Source organism: Dermacentor albipictus, chromosome 10, assembly GCF_038994185.2.
Source record: "Dermacentor albipictus isolate Rhodes 1998 colony chromosome 10, USDA_Dalb.pri_finalv2, whole genome shotgun sequence".
Taxonomy (NCBI): domain Eukaryota; kingdom Metazoa; phylum Arthropoda; class Arachnida; order Ixodida; family Ixodidae; genus Dermacentor; species Dermacentor albipictus.
In genome coordinates this window covers 8,668,974-8,686,823 of record NC_091830.1, presented here as the reverse complement: position 1 = coordinate 8,686,823, position 17,850 = coordinate 8,668,974, and the positions used below count along the sequence as shown (strand labels likewise).

The following is a 17,850-nucleotide window of genomic DNA, read 5'->3' as shown; positions in this document are numbered from 1 at the left end:
GAAATCGCGCGTATTCTTGTTTTCATGGCTTTTGTTGTGTCCGCGTTAGCCAGGATTGTGCAGAATATGAAGCACTAATGATAAACTTCTTTTGTGCAGGAGTACTTGTATTTTGTGAACTCTCAGGAACAATTGCTTCTTACGTTAACTTTATAAGTGATGTCACTGTAGTTGTTATAACCGTTGCATCCATTATTAATGCCGTTGTGCGCATTGTGATCACGTCACAAAGTACCCGGCGCCACTTACAGGCACCGTCTCTTTAAATGCAGCTAAAAAGACAGATGGCTGCAATACTGCGCCGAACTGTAGATGAACAAGCGTAGAAAGAGCCCGTCATAGCACTTCCCATAAAAGTTATCACAAATGCCGCTACAGCAGACACCTTTATCAAACAGCTGTTCTAAGCCACAATGGTACCGTGTTGTTTAGTTCTCTTCTGTGAGACATCTCATGGAATTTCAAATTAGGACACGTTATAATAGCAACCATACTTTGACTCTTTCAGACACTCCATGATCAGCGTTAGCACTGGACAGATCAGGAAAGGTGTAGCAGGTGAGGCTCGAATGCGGTGCCACGGCATGTAAGATTGCGTAGGCTCGAAGTTGAATGTTTGCTACTGAGTCTGGTCTATGTGCACTCTCTTGGGCAACCCCATTTCACGTTTAGGGATAGCCATGACTGGAGGTCTGTGCACGAGGCGAAGGGTGGCGGAAAGCTTGGACATCGGGAGAGGATATGCCGGCATTGTTCATCTAGCTCACGAGCTGGCGCACTTGTACGTATGACGTTTGAAACCGCATATGTCGTGTTGTCTATTTCTTTCGCTAGGTGGTGTTTTTAATTTGTATAATTCGATGTAGGCTTTCTTTGTATCATTCACACTTATCTTGTGTTCGATTCTGTGCCTGAATCCACGCGCCTTTCATGCTTTGTCCTTACTGTATGCCCATGTACTCCGCGTTCTTTTTAACTGCACCCTACTTTAAAAGTTAGAGCAATATAAACCACAGTGGCCATATTGAGATTTCAATGGGCAGCCTCTATGGAAGGAGTAACTTGCGCAGTTGTGTGCGCAATTACTGAAGTGTAAATACGCATATTTCTTAAGGTACGCTTGGTTACTCTTTAATAATTGTTATTAGGTGACTAAAGCAAACGAGTCTCTTGGAGCTCGTAGTAGATATTGTACAACTGAGCGAATAGACTGTTAATAAATAAGCTCCTGCAAGAAGCTAAGTGAACAAATGTTTCACATTCGTTTGCTCTCTAAAAGTGAAACTTGTGCGGTAAAAGAGCGTCCGTGACGTCAATGTCGCCTCCTTGCACCGTCACCGCTGGCATGGCCCCGTAAAAAGGTGTCTTGCGGTTTGTCTTCGCTATATTGAAATTTGAAGTTCATGTCAGATTTACTTGAATAGTAGTATGAACTTTAGATGATTTGCGGGGCCCAACAAAATTGTCTCTTGCCTTCAGCGGCAGCGCAATATCGCGACGTCTGTCAGGGCGCGTTAAATCCGCGCCATCGTTCCGTTGCGCATCTGTTTAGCGACGCAGCAATTTTTCTGTGGCAGGTGTTCGATGCTATACCAGCATTAAAGGTACACAACCTATACGCAAATAAATGTGCTTAGAAAACCGATAGAGGGACAGCTGAAAGGCACAGGTTCACAGGCTCATGCCATTTATGATGATGGCACGATGATAGGATCGTGGGGAAACTGTGAGCTCGACCTCATGGGCGCTCCGATTTCGCGTTAACTTCGCTTTCATCTAATGCGAAATATTCGCTCGCGTAGCGCGTAGAGGAATTTGTTTAATATAAATTTCGTTGCTTACTCAGACAATATCGGAGACTAGTTCCAAGCTGCTCGTTTGCTTTAACCACAGAAGAATATTAATTAACAACTTATTTATCGTAACAGTTATTTGTGCAAATAACTGGGCAAATTACTCCCTGTCTAAATGGTGCTGACCTTGGAACTCCAATGGCGACAATAACGTCCCGCTATTTATATGGCTCTAATTTAAAAGATTTTGTCAGCTCGGAAAAGAAAGGAAAGAAAATATGTGGATCCCATGTATTGTGGAAATTGATGTAAGCGAAGCTATGGGCTAAGTTATTTCTGAGGTCACGAACACGAGGAATGCTAATTGTCGCAGCGAAATCAAGGCGGAATGGCGCTAGCCCTAATTTTCATTATTGCCACTAAACAGGCGTCCCCATTCTAAAAAAACACTCATCGAATGGAGTTAGTAATTGCCGGTGCCTTGTTCACAGCGGATTTTTGTGAAGAGTTGTAGAATGTTTAAAAACACCGCCTTCATAGCATGCCTACAAGAAAGAGAAGAAAAAACATTTTGCTCCAATAACCAAAAATGACGTCTATTTTTTTTTCTAATCGAATATGGCGTCACATCTACTTTATCTATTTTTTCCCTCCGGCAATGTCTTCTTACATAGAAGGCGCTTAGTCCCCGTAAACTGCTGATGAACATCCGTTTCCTTAACGCAAGGGCTTTTATGAAACCTTCGGTACATTTACCTTGTTCGCATCTGCCACACCGATGTTTCTGCGGCGTCGCATGTTGCGTCGAGCCACCATGTCACCCCCGCGTATTGTGAGAGAAGATTGAGGACCTGGAAGTCCGACTAGACCGAATGTGCAACGAGACGGTTTTCGGACAGGTCACATGACTGACCAGTAGAAGTGCCCAACGAGACTGAAGGACCAACGAGTCAAAATCTTCATTATTGAATATTTCGTCTTATTGGACATTAGAACCGCAAGTGTTATAGAACGCCAACCGAAAAACACCAGCGCAGCTCTAAGCCCTGCATTGTGTTCAGCACTTTCTCCCATAGAGAGAAACTGTCCATTTTTTTTTTGTTTTCGTATTGCTGCGAAATTTTTTGTTGACCTTTGGCATATCTGTGTTACAGGGTGTTATTAATGCACAAAACTGTGCCCGTTTTCTGGCGAAACTAATCTTCGGACCAGCACCTGTCCCGTGCAGTTGTGGTGCCCAACTGCACCGATGAAAATGATCTTCAAACACTGCACCCATATATTAGGATTGCTATTCCAGAGAGGACTGCCGGAACATGCAGCTGTCTTGAGTTTCGAAGCAGTGAGATGCGCTGTGCACTTTCGCCGATGCAAGTGTGAGCGCGATACAAACTTTTCGAAAGAGCAAAACGCACTGACATACGCGCCGCAGATGGTTAGCGTTGCGTGTCTAGTTAGAGCAGTTTGTGAATAACGAAGACTTATACGTGCGCTAAATGTGAAGCCCTGATGATGACGTTGGATGCTACCGCGGAATATCGCGCTTTGTAAAAAGAAAAATCACAGCGCTAGACATCGCCAGCGTCCCCCACTGAAATGTTCGCGGACTCGGCCTCTAGCATTGACGTCACAACTTAGAAGCGCACTTCATGGCCTTATCTGATCTAAGAGGTACCAGGCCTAGATAATGAGATGATTATATTCCAATTCTTTTCCTTTCTGCTCTTCATTGGTAAATGCCAGGATTGTTCACTTGTGGGCGTTGTATGATAAGAAAGGATTGCGATAATGTGGTAGCAAAGCTAATGTGACTTTGAGCCGTTGGGCGAAGCTGGTCTAAGCGTATATTATTATTGTTATTGCGTTGACTTTAGGGATATTGATAATCAAACAATAGTTTACGTGCATGAGTGCCGTTGGCTGACCGACATTTATGCAATCTAAGCGCCTTGCCATATCGCGGCCTTAGCGTAGAACCCTATTACAGCGACACAACTAGAGTTCCCTACTTGACTTAGTGGGCAACAAACACGGGGAGTGACGAAAGGAAGACCAGACAGGAAGAGCGCTAGCCTGTAACATAGCGCTCGTCGTGTTTGGTCTTCCTTTCCTCTGTCCGCACGTTTGTTCGTTTTTTGCGCTTCATATCAAGTATGCAGTCTCGCAGAGTTGCCCAAATTTCAGCTTATATACAACAAGAGTTGGTGGACAAAAATCATAAGCCATTCCACTCTCTCAAGGTGGATGACCAGCGAAGCTGCTTAGCACACGGCACAGAGGTGTCCTGTGAGGTGTCCCCCATTGGCCTTATCTCATGCACCGTCGAGGTTCCACGCCTCGAACGCCACTGGTAATGCCTCACGTCAACATTGTGAGACGCCGGGTAGCTGCCAGGGCACTGTTCTTTTTACACAGCCGCGGTTGCCTTGTGTGCCACCTAGCTCCAACAGGTCGCACTTGCGCAGTGTTGGAACTGTGTCTTAGGAGTTCAAGTAATGAACGAGAAGAAAGGGGGTTAACCGAGGGGCCCGATTTTTTATTAGTCATATCATAAGAAGCCAACAAACACTGACACCAAGGAGAACATAGGGGAAATTACTTGTGCTACTACTTACTACTTATTACTTACTACTTACTACTTGCTACTTACTACTTACTACTTATTACTACTTGTGTTAGGACTTCAAGTGTTACGCTAAACCTTGCTAAAGCTGTCAGTGCTTCACCCTTCGGGTGAAACTGGAATTTAATTTGTTTTCATTAAAATTCCTGCCCTTTGCTGATTTCAGCTGAGCTGATTTGTCAAAAGCAAAACATGCTCAAGGAAATTATTTCTCACGAAGAAGATAAGCACAGATTGACTTATACTCTATCTCAGCACTTTCTTGTAGCACTGTGGAATTTCAGAACTCGTTAGCCAATAGGAAGGCTGAAAGCCTCTCGAGATGGGTTCATCAGCGCCGCGTTGTCTGCTCAGCGTCCGCTTGCCGTCCTGTCGACACATGCTCCATGGTTGGTGCATTGACGAAACAAATGTATTGGCATTGTAACTATAAGCTGGGGGTTTACATGAATACGATAGGGCTTTGCTTCGTCTGTACGCTTTCTCAGCAGTGCCTTGCGCAGCCCACTTAATATGTGCAAATGCCCTTGTAAATATTCAGCCGCGCCGCATCGTCTTTACGCGTCTATTTGGCATTTGCTCGCTGCTGTCATCGCGTTCCAGACTAAAGCGGGGTAGTAAATAAATGATACCGTGAGCAATTACGCCTTCCTAGCGTTTCGCATCGTCAGCGGAACATTAATGATAATGTTGTAGTGCCACCTGTTAAGCGAAACTCAAACCACTTTTGCGGCTAGGCGCCGCCTGTGGGGTCTTAGCAGCGTCAAAACTAACAGCTGACCTCAATACTAACGACAAAACTTAACGCTTTGCCCTCAGAGCGAGATGAGACTAAGCAATGGAGGACTTTTTTCATTTAGTTCGTTCTGTCGGGTCGTTGAGCGAGTAACAAGTGGGAATTCGGATCGAAGCGGACAGTCAGTGCTGTATGTGCGCCGTAATGTTGCTAAGTAATTACGGTTGCGGTGGCTATTACGATTAGCATCGGTAACCGCCAAAGAAACTTGCTGTATACGACCTGCATGTGAAAGGTCGTAACATGTCACGTATCGCAGCAACGCATGATGTTCTAAGCAAAAATGGAACTGTATAATCCCACCAGTAATCCGACAGTTACGACCGAAACTTAATTCCTCAGCACAAGGATATTACCTGCTTCGGCAGTGCTGCAAGTTTCTTCTGAGATTGAACATAATTATAGTACGCTGTGTGCAATTCATGCGAAAAAAAAAGAAAAAGAAGGAACTCGATCATTCGACGACCATTATTAATCATTAAGAGATCCGTGAAGGCTACAACTTCAAGAGGACCTGATGTCGGCGCAATAAACCCGTACAACAATTGCCATGTCGCTCAATCCATACAGAATGGGATCCAGTCATGATGAAGCGGCGCCCGTACCAGGCATTCCAGGAAATCAAGGTGCGTACCATTGCCGCTGGAGTGATGGACACATCATGAGCTACGACTTGAAGGACGAGAACCAGTTTACTTTTTCACAGTGCTCCCAAGAGCAGTTTGTGGTTTTCCTAAGGTAAGCGAGAGTTCACCTGCCTACTCATCTTTGTTTTTTCTTTCTTTTCTTTCTCTTTGGATACTTTTCCCCCATGCAGGGTAGCGAACCGTGCCACTTTTGTCTTTGGTTAGCCTCCCTGCTTTTTTCTTCGTTTCTCGCTCATCCTCAAGTGGCGTAAGATTTAATTTCGTATGGCGCGTTCAAGCCTAAAAGCTTAAGTTGAAATACCTTTGAATTGTGAGCGTCCTAATGTCTCGCTATGTGTCCATTGTGCTCTCTGGCAACGCTTATAAACCAGGACCTCTCATTTATCAAGGGTGGCTGTTCGTAGTGTGTAATCGGTTATTCATTATTCTTTTTTATTTGCTGTTGTTAATAGTCTCATTGCAAAACCTAGAGGGGATAGATTTTGTGATTTTCACTGGAATTTCGATTTCTTCCGGTTTCGCTGTATATTTGCCTCGTTTTTCGGTACCTACTATCGGACGCGTCCATAGTTGTTATTGTCCCTCTAGCCCTTGCGATAGAAAAGCTACGCAGAAAAATTAGTTCAAGCAGCGAACCCATCAAACTTTTCAATGCTCTTTAGCTCTGCGTTTAACCTCTCAAACTTGACTATGCGTTAATGCGGTATTGCTGTCTTTTCGCTGCCAATATCTGTCGCTCCAGCTCGAGATCACAAGCCCGGCAAAAACACTTCATCATAGGGATCATATTAGGCATCCTATTTTTGTGTCCACTGCAGGACGAAGACCTCTCTTTGCGATCTCCAATTATCCCTGTATTGCGGTGCTTATTGCTACTTTCGCCAGGAAATTTCCTGATTTCCTCACCCCACCTAGGTTTCTGCCATCCTCGACTGCGTTTCCATTCTCTCGGCACTTACTGTGCATATGTAATGGTCCACCTGTTATCCATCCTACGCATTACATGACCTGCCCAGCTCAATTTTTTTTACCTTTAATGTGAACCAGAATATCGGCTATCCCCGTTTGCTCTCTGGTCTGCGCCGCTCTCTTCCTGTGTCCTAATGTTACCCATACCATTGTTCGTTTCATCGCTCTTTACGCGGGCCTTAACCTGTTCGCGAGCTTCTTTGTTAACCTCCTGGTTTCATTCCAAGCAAATCATTATAACTCATACAACCAGTCCTCAAGACTGTATATTGCTCATTAGAAAAAATATGCATGTCGTAAAAAAGCGCAACAACATGTTAAACACGCATATATATATATATATATATATATATATATATATATATATATATATATATATATATATATATATATATATATATATATATATATATATATATATATATATATATGAACGAGAAGAAAGGGGGTTAACCGAGGGGCCCGAATTTTGTTAGTCATGTCATAAGAAGCCAACAAACACTGACACCAAGGACAACATAGGGGAAATTACTGATGCCTTTAGGTACCATATGTGGGTTTATTGACCAGTTGCCTTCACCCTAAAAAAGATCACGTTCTCGTGACGCCTGCGGCAAAAAAGACGTTCCACGTCCGCCGCCAAGGTCTGTGAGTGGTGGCGCTGGCTTACACTCCCAGGGTTCTACTAGGACACAAGAAAGTGGATGGGAAAACGACGCCGCGGTAGCTCAATTGGTAGAGCATCGCACGCGAAATGCGAAGGTTGTGGGTTCGGTTCCCACCTGCGGCAAGTTGTTTTTTCATCCACTTTAATTTCCATTACCTTATCGTTTCTTTATTTCATTTATTAAGCACAAGTAATTTCCCCTATGTTGTCCTTGGTGTCAGTGTTTGTTGGCTTCTTATGATATGACTATATATATATATATATATATTGCTTTTTTGAATAAGAAAGAAAAGACAATATAAGTGGTCTTATTGGTCAGTGAACAATAGATAATGGACAGCACGAGGCACTAGTATAAGAATCGCATATTACGCATATCTTTGCTCTTTCTTTCTTTAATCCTTCTCATGTACAGTCGGGAGCGAAATTTTGATGATTTTGATGACCACGGAATCAGCAAGAAAAAAATTACTTTCTTTTAGCTCAGCCGTGAAACGTGAAATTGTCCAACTGCAAAACATTGGTCCAACGGGCACACGTGTAGGCTCTACCAGTTGGCTTCAGCATCTTGCTTAAGCGCATAAGTAAAAAAAGAAGCATATTCGTGCCATTGATGGTCTCCAGACTTTTCCTCGCGACTGTACTGGTTCCAGGCTTTTCAAATACTTCTCTATTAAAGCTACGAATATTTCCTTATTTTTGTTCTCTGCTGTCCTACACATGCAGGCTTGTCCCTCCACGTTGCATAGAAAATACTTGGACAGGCAAGTTGCCTAAGAACTCGCGTAGATATCCCGGTGACACTTTGTCCCGCAAAAAATTCTGCCGCCGGGAGTCTGGATTACTACAGTCAAAGGAATGCACAGTGAGTATGTCAATGCAAGTGTCATAAAATGAGGCTCGAAGGCTACCATATGAACCATGCAAATCATTCGGTGTATAGTAAATCAAAAGATCTAAACGTTACAAGCAGAGATAAGGTGCCTCAGAAAGGCTAGCCATCGTTTCGATGGAGAATTTATCTTCGTCTCCTACCGAAACGTTGGCCAGCCTTTCTGAGGCACCTTATTTCTGCTTGTAACTTTTGATACCACACTAGGCTACTCCATCTGTGGGCCCCCTTCTTGATTTTAAAGCGAAAGAGTTACTTTTAAACCGAAAAGCTTTCTTAGGCTCATCGGACCAGCCTTGCCTTGTATCTAAACGCTTTCCTGGGTTTATCCCGAAGGCCTTGCAGTCTCACACAGCATCTCAAAGCACTACCTGTGACACGAGAGAAGAATGCGAGAAACCGGCACGGGACGCGCGCAAGAGTCGTTTGAAGGCGCCACTTTAGCACTATGGAAGCATGCACGTTGTAATGGGCCAAGCGAGGCAACGAAGTAATCGTGACCTAATGGTTAGAGCATCGGGCTATACCGTGCTGAAAGACGCAGCTTCGATCTCGCCACTGTTCACAGATTTATTCATAGCATTATAGGCGGACATCACCCACTGGAGGAGGAGGATGAAAAGGAAGGAAGGAAAGGCAAGGAGGTAAACCAGATGCACGTCTGGTTTGCTACCCTACACAGGGGAAGGGGTTTAAGGGAAGAAAAGAAAGGAGAGGGAGGTATACTCACTGGAGGTATACAGTGCGTACGGGAACCGGACACGCTGTCAACGAAATCGCGAGTTGCAAAGAGATACGTGGTAAAGTTACTAGTATCTTTAAGAAGAGTAAATATACTTCAATAAAAAGTTACTTTATTAACACAAATAGCTCTCTGGAAGCGTTCGAGAATGCTCTTACATTGACAATCATCGTCGATGGTTTTTGTGACAAGACCTTTTGACATATCATTATTAATACCAGCTGTAGTTAGCAAATGTGAAAAGGTTGCGACAAGGCATATAATTACCCGTGTTCCTGGTTATACCATTTCTAACATACCAATGAACTTACACGTCTCTATGCCATCTCTCTTCCTTCTTTCTCTTCCCCTTCTCCCTTGCCCCAGCGTAGCGTACCCAACCAGACCCTTGACTGGATAACATCCCTGCCTTCCTATATTCATCTCTCCCCCCTCTCTCTCTCTCTCTCTCTCTCTCTCTCTCTAAGTATGGTGTGTTCAAAGTTTGCTTGTAGCGCTGATAGCGGTGCTTTTTCACGCGGCATTACTAAAGCAGGGTAATCGTACAGATTTTCGTGCCACTGCATGGTGTTATTGTGAAGTGGGCTGCACAAATGCGAGCCGAAACCTAATTAATTTTGATGCTTTTTTGGTTGGCGCTTCACAACGCGTTTTTTAATAAGAAACATATTTATGTTTGCAGTAGCTAGGAGCGCCAGTTGGACGCGACTGGCTCACTTCTAGTGAAATTTGACACGGGGGCCACATTTCTCGATGGTTTCAGTTTATTAGCACCTTAGCGAGCATTACTTGCCTATTTTGTTTACAATAAGGCTGAAAATTCGCGTCATCTGCACCGATTCCGCTCAGAAATGATTGCATCGATAAGACGGTGGCATCATCTGTAACTACTATGATTGAACACGTCCTTTACCCTAGTATAGAGAGATGGCGTCACCGTTCCGTTGAACCGAAATTGACGTTTTGTTTACTGGCTCCGCGACAGACTGCACGAACTTCGCATTTATTATGGAGGGAACACCCAATTAGTGTTTGTGCACGTGGTCTTCAAGAGCACTCACTCGAAAATGCTACCTCCGTGTGAAATCTAAGGAGAAATAAATCAAACGGTTCAGACGGCAGACTAATGTATAGCTGGCGCTATACTTATAGAACTATGAAATAATTGAAAGCCATGAAAAAGATGTCACGGGTTAACTAAAAGCAAGGAAAAAGAGAACTTCGAAGGGTGGACAAACCCCGGGAGGTGAATGCTAGTTTCGGTTTCAAGGAACGTGCGCGCTCCAAGCGGCTGCTGGACATCCTATTTTTTTTCTCTCTTTGTGAATTTTAAATCGGACGAAGCGCGGAAAGTGTCTTCGTGCGTCTGTCGAGCTTACCTCCGGTCCCCCTTGCCACTCGCTCAGCGACATCAAAATTCGGATCACGCTTGGTCATCTACTTCGGTTGCCGTCCCAAGTATGAAGGTGGGAAAGATAAAAAAGCGAAGCTCGATCAGGCGTGCAACGAACAGAAGACGCAGGGAACCGGGTCAAACAAGCATTAAACGAAGATGGCGAAATCTGGACATCGTGTGTGTTGCGAAGCTCTGTGGTGTTCTAACACCGAGAATTCCAGTTCTGCGGAGTTTTTCAGTTTTCCTAACGACAGCTGGTAAGCACAAGTATTTCCCTTTATATTCTGGGCAGGTATTCATTTTGCATGAGTAAACCAGTTCTGTGCAAGGCTTAGTGGACTGACACAGAAGCAGTGCCGCTCGACCCATTCGTCATCACGGCAGCCCACCTGCGTGCTGTCGGTGAAGTACTTGTATTGAAGGGCTTGAGTTCGCGTTTTTTTTTTTTTGGCTATACATTTTGTGCACTCTTTACTTTGTCAACACGTACAACCAAGGCTAGAGTAAAGAAATAAATAGCCGTGATTTCAAACTTCAAGAGCAATGACGGAAAAAGGATGCGCGCACGTAATTTCTTGTTGCGTTTTGTTGCACAGTTATTAAGATATCGTGTTAAAGAAGGTTGAAGCTCTCTATTTTATCTGAATTTTGGAGCGTCGATGGTACTTTGTGCTCCGTTACCTTGCTTTAGGCACAGCTTCGGTGTGTGCAAGTTTTTGAGCATATGAATTATAGACCAGGCGCAATGTTGTTTTGCCGGCAAAAACGTATTTAATAATACCGGTAATACAAGTATAGAGTACTTAATTATAATTAGGTGTGAACTGGTAATTCCCCTTGCGTGCGATGCAGATTGCTATTAAGTTTTTTTTATCTATAGTCGGTTCCTTGCGTTGATGTTGTGTCAAAACAGGGTCCTAATACTCGCCGCGCATTTCTGTGTATATGAACATGACGCAAAGTATGACGAAAGCCAGATTATATGCTCTTGTAAGCGCTATAGAAATATGCTCGCTCATTCGGCATATAGTTCAAATAATGACAGCAATTGTTGGCTACTTCCTGCTCATGCAGATACATGTAGCCAGTTTAAATTTCTGTGGGTCCTTACTTATACTCCTAATGAAATACATGTATTATACTTTATCTTCTTTCTGTAAGCCCCAAAATGTGTCGCCGTTAAAACATACGTGATAGTCAAGTTCCCTGTTACCAGCACGCGATGGCTAATTTTCGCATTGGTTTCGATCTTCTTGAATCTATGTTCGCTCATTATATACAAATTTCAGTTATGAATGAAAATTGCTTCTGCAGATTGACGCTTTCACACTGCGTGGAGATCACTATTTTTCCAGTACAGAATGTGTGAAAAAAAAACGTTCAACTTTTACTTGTGTTGAGCTTTGGCTGACTAATGAATCGGCCAGCTTCAGTCGATCCACTTCACAACACGTGAACAAAATTCACGATTTATGGTGCCCGGAAGTTTTCTTTATACTACCCTCCACTATACATCTGCGGACCATTTGAATTGCAGCCCTAAACTTAACCACAAGTAAGGAATTCCAAAGCAACTAGGTTCACGAAATAACGAAATGTAAAATATTACCTGCGAATATTGCAAGATAACGACTGTTTCCTATACAAATATTTTTCATTTTAATTGCACTGCACTGGTGTGTACAAGCCAGCGCTCGTACACACCAGTTTTTTAACAAATGGATAGAAGCTTCCATGGTAAACGCAGCAGAAAAAAGAGCGCTTCGTAAGCATGGAACACTTCAGCGGGGCGGGTTCTGCTCCGCGATTTGATCAATGTCACCGCATGGCCAGCGGACCTGCAAGAGAGCATGAACACGGATTGCTTGCGTGCGAAGTGGGAAAGGAGGGCTTTGCGGCAACACTCCTCCTCCCGGCGGTGCGCCCTCTCTCTCTAACCTCTGACCTCATCAGTGAAATCATGGATGCAGATGCATTGTTTTGTTTTTGAATTATTGCTAGTTGGATATCGGGCAACCGCCAGTGGTGGAAGCTGCGCTGGCGCCGCGTATAGGCATGGGGCCCAGTGCCCCAATGGAGGTACAGGGAGTTTCCGCCCCCTGTGGTAGAGCAGGTACCGACGTCGTACGAAATACAGAGATACGCCATTTGAGACAAAACGTAACAAACAATGTTGAAAAAAAAAACATGACGTCCCATAGGATCCAAGTTTGAAAATTTCACTGATGAGAGCTATCACGCGCGTCTGCGCGTGCAAAAGAATGAGCACACGCTGCTCCATGAAAGCTGCCGACAGGAACTTTCCCAAATTTACATATACTGTGCAAAATGTTCCCAAGTCAATACAGGGCCACATGGCCGTGGTGTGGCGCAATACCCAAACTTTATCACATCACATGGGAGTGCAATATGAATAAGGCATTCCACAAAATAGAAAATCCGAGTGCAGAGCGGTGGGAGAGCGTGCTCTCCAGCGGCGACCCTAGCCTCCAACGGAGGCTGGTGGATCATGCCCGACGAGCAGCCACGCTCAGTGGTGCCCTGGAATAGGGGCGCCAACCATGCAGGCCGGAGATCGTCATCAACCAATAGAACATGAAGACATCCGGCCTGACCGCTGAATTACTCTTTCTAGAGCAATAAAGTTTACTTCCTCCTCTTCCTCCATGCACAAAACGGGATGCCCCGTGTCGTACATAGCGTCCCATTACTGTAACAAATGAACCAAGTAATATTTTTGCTAAGCGTGCTCTGAATGGACGAGTTAGTTTAGCGGCACAAACATACAGTTGAGGGTTCGACGTGGGCCCATATCAAGTTTGTCTAAAAGTGGGCCCCATCTGCAGGTGGTCTCTCGCTTGAAATTACCGTAAAATGCATTGGTGTTCCGCGTGTTACGTCTAGGCTTTAAAAGGACAAATTTACGCTACAATAAGTGACCTGTCGTGGTTACTTAGTGGCTAGGGCGTTGGTTGCGCTGCAAAGCACGAGCTCGCAGCATCAAATCCAGGCCACAGCTGGCGCATTTCGATGGCGGTTAAATGCAAAAAAAAAAAAACGCTTTGTATCGTGCGATGGGGTGCACGTTAAGGAACGACAGATGGTCAACATTAATCCGGTGTTTCCCACTACACTGTTCCTCTTTATCAGAACGTGGTTTTTGCATGTAAAAGCCCAGAATTTTTAAAAAACAGTTAGTAGGAAGCGGGGCTCGTAATGTAAAGGTATTTTCACACATGCGAGCAGTCAGAATCGCAGACTGCGTAATATTATGCACGTTTGAGCTTTATGACTCATTTATTGTAAACTTGAAATAAATTGTAGAATTTCAGATGCATAAACGGCGAAAAAATAATGAAGCAGAAGTAGTGGGTGGAATTCGCATTAGCTTGGGCCACTTGGTGTGCTTAATGTGGACCGAATGCCCGGTGTATACACGACGAGCTTTTTTGCATTTCTCCCCCATCTAAATGTGGCCGCCGTGACCCGGAATGACGCTGTGACTCCTAAAAAGAAATATCTCCCAACCTTGATAAGCTGTCAACCGCAATAAGAGCACACCAGGTTTCTCTAGTCCTTTCTTTTGTGGCGCAATAAAGTATATCTCGTTTGCATCGTTCTGCTCCAGAAAAGAAGCGGAGATGCTCTTTGCAAGATAACGTGCTGCCCTGGAAAAGACCGGTACAAACGAGACGTTAAAATGGCTGAATACTGGTGCCTAGATGGAACAAACTGTGGCAAAAACAAGGTAAAACGCGTTTTGCATAAGAAGATACCTCTTTACTGAATACGTTCATAGCACTAAGGAAGCTCTCGACACCGGTAGGTGTAGGAAGTGCGAAACGAACAGTAGGCAAAAAGGCGCTGGCACTGGTTAGAACATTAACGTAACATAGTGTGATAACAGTAATCACTGAAGAAAGATTTGGCAATTCTTTGTTGCAATGCCTAGTCTCATGCGGGCGTTCCGAAACATAAATTTACTGGAGGTACAGTGCATATATAATCGCAAATGCCTGATATGATATATAGGGTTTTGTTGCGCAAAGGTTAGTAAGGATCGAAAAGCACCAAGAAAAAGTATGACATAGTCGATGGTATGGGATATGTGATGTGGTATATATCGATGGATATAAGGGTATAAGCGACATGTCTGCATGGTTGTGTGAAAACATTCGCTGTAAAGTGAGTAAAATGTAAATGTACTAAAATACGCCAGTTATGCATAAGGTGAAAACTAATGCGTAGGACGAAAATAGAGAGTATGGTACGCAGGGGTGATAGACTAAAAATGTGTTTCTGGCAGGAGCGTTACTGCCTCACCAGAGCCCTTGGAACGAATGCGCTGTACAAAACGCTACCATCGCATGAGCAGCCTCTCAAGAGTACCCATGGTAACCCATGGTACGAATTTTTTGGGCTGATCATATGCAGGGTGGAGACTTCGTATGAAAAACTTGAAAACTGATCTTGCGTTAAATAATGGTTTCTTACCCAGAATACCTGATATTGACGTGGTAAAATGAGTGTTTCCGTTTTGTTTATATGCATGTCTGCCTGTCCGATTGGGTCGGAAAGCTGAATAACCTTCGTTTATTAACTACACATCGCGCTTTTTAAATGAACATGCGAATTTTCAATCCAGGGTGTCCGAGCTAACGTTGTCCAATCTGTTAAAAAAAATGAATAAAACGGGCGCATTGTACGAGTAGGAGACCTACTGCGTTCCCCTTTCACGGCAGAGTATTCTTGTGCACTGATTACCTGACTCATATAAGAATAAGTATTCAACATAAGCTATATTAAACAGAGGGCGTGACTTTCGATGAAAAATGGGTTACCGGCTCCCGAAACATGCCATTCAATCGTTTTCGGCGTGCCTTGGCCGCCTTTTATTCATAGCGTGTGAAATAAACGAGCCACGTGCTAGCAAGCCCGCGTGGAGCGACCTCAGCGGTGCGAGAATTGAATTCGACAACTGAGCTCCATGGTTACGCTGTGCGATGGCTGTGATCGTGGCTGCGAGCGAAAGCAAACACCGAAACGTTGACGCTTCGAGGCGGTCGCCGACTCGGACAAGTCGCGGTGTTCGGGCGCGCAAACACGCGGTCACATTTTACAGGTGTAATTAAACGCGAGGAATATTTCGCGCGCTAAAGAATTGCGCCGAAAACAATTAACTGCATGGCACATGGCGCGCTGAAAATGGCCGAATGGGATGTTTTAAGACGCAGAGCTTTCCCATCGGTAGCGACGCGCTTATTTCGATGATTTAGAAGTTGAGTCATTAAGCTTGGGCAATTAGCCAGGTAACTAGTGCACAAAAATTTATTCTCTCTCTCTCTCTGGTGAAAGAGTACTGACGAATAAACGCCGTAGGTCTCATACTTGCATATTTTACCTTTTGCTTTCGCCTTTTTTATAACAGTTTTCTGTTAGCTGGAACGTCCTGCGTAAGCGCAGCAGAAAGACATGCCCTCCCATTTTCCTCTGCTTTCGGGTGAAAACGGTTCAATATATCAATCTGAGAAAGCATCTTTTCTCGCCCTTTCTGCTTATATAATGAAGAAAAAAACTCTAATTCATAATACATAAACCTGCAAGTTTTAGTGAATTCAGGACTAAGTTTGTTCCCTCGCGCAGTGCAATTTTTTTTTTACGTTTAGACACATTTTCCGCGTATAATTTAAAACATAACATCACTGGCACTACAATCGATAGCATCCACTTTAGCAGCAATCAGTTACGGGTGCCAGTAACCAGGCCAGATTATTCACGTCACGACCTAAGATTTAGGCTGAAATCGCGTCGAAAAATCAAAATTATTTTGCATATAGCTTTTCCGTACCTACAGTGAGGTTGGTTAAACAAAAGTAAAAATATATTCTTTGGTGGATTTTTTCATATTTCTAAAGCATTTCCGTAGGCCTCCACCAACATATCCAAAACAATTTCAGTATCCTATTTATTTATTTATTTATTTATTTATTTATTTATTTATTTATTTATTTATTTATTTATTTATTTATTTATTCCATACTGCAGACCTAGATCAGGTCCAAGCAGGGTGGTTATACACAACAATAATACAGTGCAATATTCAATCAAGTATGGTGGTAAGACACAATAGTAGTACAATGAATCAATCAATAGAAACAGGCAACAACGAGTTATTCCAGTCTGTTATAGTTCAGGGAAAAAAGAATACTTGAATACATCCGTCTGTGCAAAATAAGGTGTTAGTGAATTCGGATGATGGTGTCAAGTAAACCTAGACGTTGTACTAGACAGGTACGATGCAGGACTATTCACGGAACTCATACAATTAACATGCAAAATTTGCTGTATCACGTAACTCCATATCCAGCATATGAGTACTTGTGATTTGCAGCGGACAGAAACGTGCATATACAGACACCTTCTTCTTTCTTTTTTTTTTAATTTATACAGGAATGCTACAGCGGTTACTGCAAGGCCAAACGCAAGAAGTAAAGCATCATCGAACGAAAAGAGGCGAGCAGGAAATTAAGCCATTAGCATTCAGTGTGCTTTCTAAACTACAGCAACGTTTTTCTAAATAAATAAATAAATAAATAAATAAATAAATAAATAAATAAATAAATAAGCTGCTATGTTCACTAAGTTATTTTGCTATGAAAGGCTCTGTCAAGATGACCACATTCTATCATTTATGCAAGCTGCTGTTCTATTCATCGCGAAACTTGGAGAAGTAGTGAACACAGCAGGCAGTGCTGTGAGCGCAGCTGTCTGGAATTATGCCTAGGATGACACGTCGCTCGCACTGATTGATTGATTCTTTATTGGTTTATCACATATAGATTCAAGGATGGCTTGAGGGAGTCCTTCGCCCCCATACTGGCAAAGGCAACAGCAGAGGCACACACATTTTGTTCACATGTTAGTACACTTTAACAAAACCATCATATTAGCCACAACATTAACATACACTTTAACCAAACCGTAAAATTAAACGCATCATTAGTTACTGTCCTACGTAGGGAATCACGCGTTAACATACGTAACTTCACCTCAGCGTCGTATGCCAGCACAACATTTCGTAACAACGTACGCGTAGTGCTAGTGACAGTAGTGGTAGGCCAGCTTGGGCCCAGCTTCACCGCTTTCGTCACGTTGGGCTTGGCAATGGAAATTTCGGGCCTGGAAACACGACGTCATATAGTGCAATGCACAGGCCTTGTGCCATATAGGGGGTGTTAGTCCTGCTGGAAGTGAGGGTAGGTGCATGCACACAGGAAAAAAAATGTCCATTGGCAGGCAGCCAAAGACTGTTTCGGAATGGTCAA

At 43.6% G+C, this 17,850-nt stretch overlaps 1 protein-coding gene and 1 non-coding gene across 2 annotated transcripts in view; both read left to right on the top strand.

The window, feature by feature from the left end:
* LOC135920397 (venom metalloproteinase antarease TserMP_A-like) overlaps positions 1-17,117 on the top strand; it is a 31,737-nt gene extending 14,620 nt beyond the window's left edge. Inside the window, exons 9-14 of the mRNA XM_065454655.1 lie at positions 509-558; positions 673-781; positions 5,783-5,950; positions 8,222-8,360; positions 14,154-14,273; positions 16,976-17,117. Of these exons, the coding sequence (XP_065310727.1) occupies positions 509-558; positions 673-781; positions 5,783-5,950; positions 8,222-8,360; positions 14,154-14,273; positions 16,976-17,017 (628 nt within the window). The 3' untranslated portion in view covers positions 17,018-17,117. The remainder of the gene's footprint in view (positions 1-508; positions 559-672; positions 782-5,782; positions 5,951-8,221; positions 8,361-14,153; positions 14,274-16,975) is intronic.
* On the top strand, positions 7,546-7,618 carry TRNAS-CGA (transfer RNA serine (anticodon CGA)). The gene has a single exon. It is a non-coding gene; the product is annotated as a tRNA-Ser (tRNA).
* Positions 17,118-17,850: the final 733 nt, after the last annotated feature.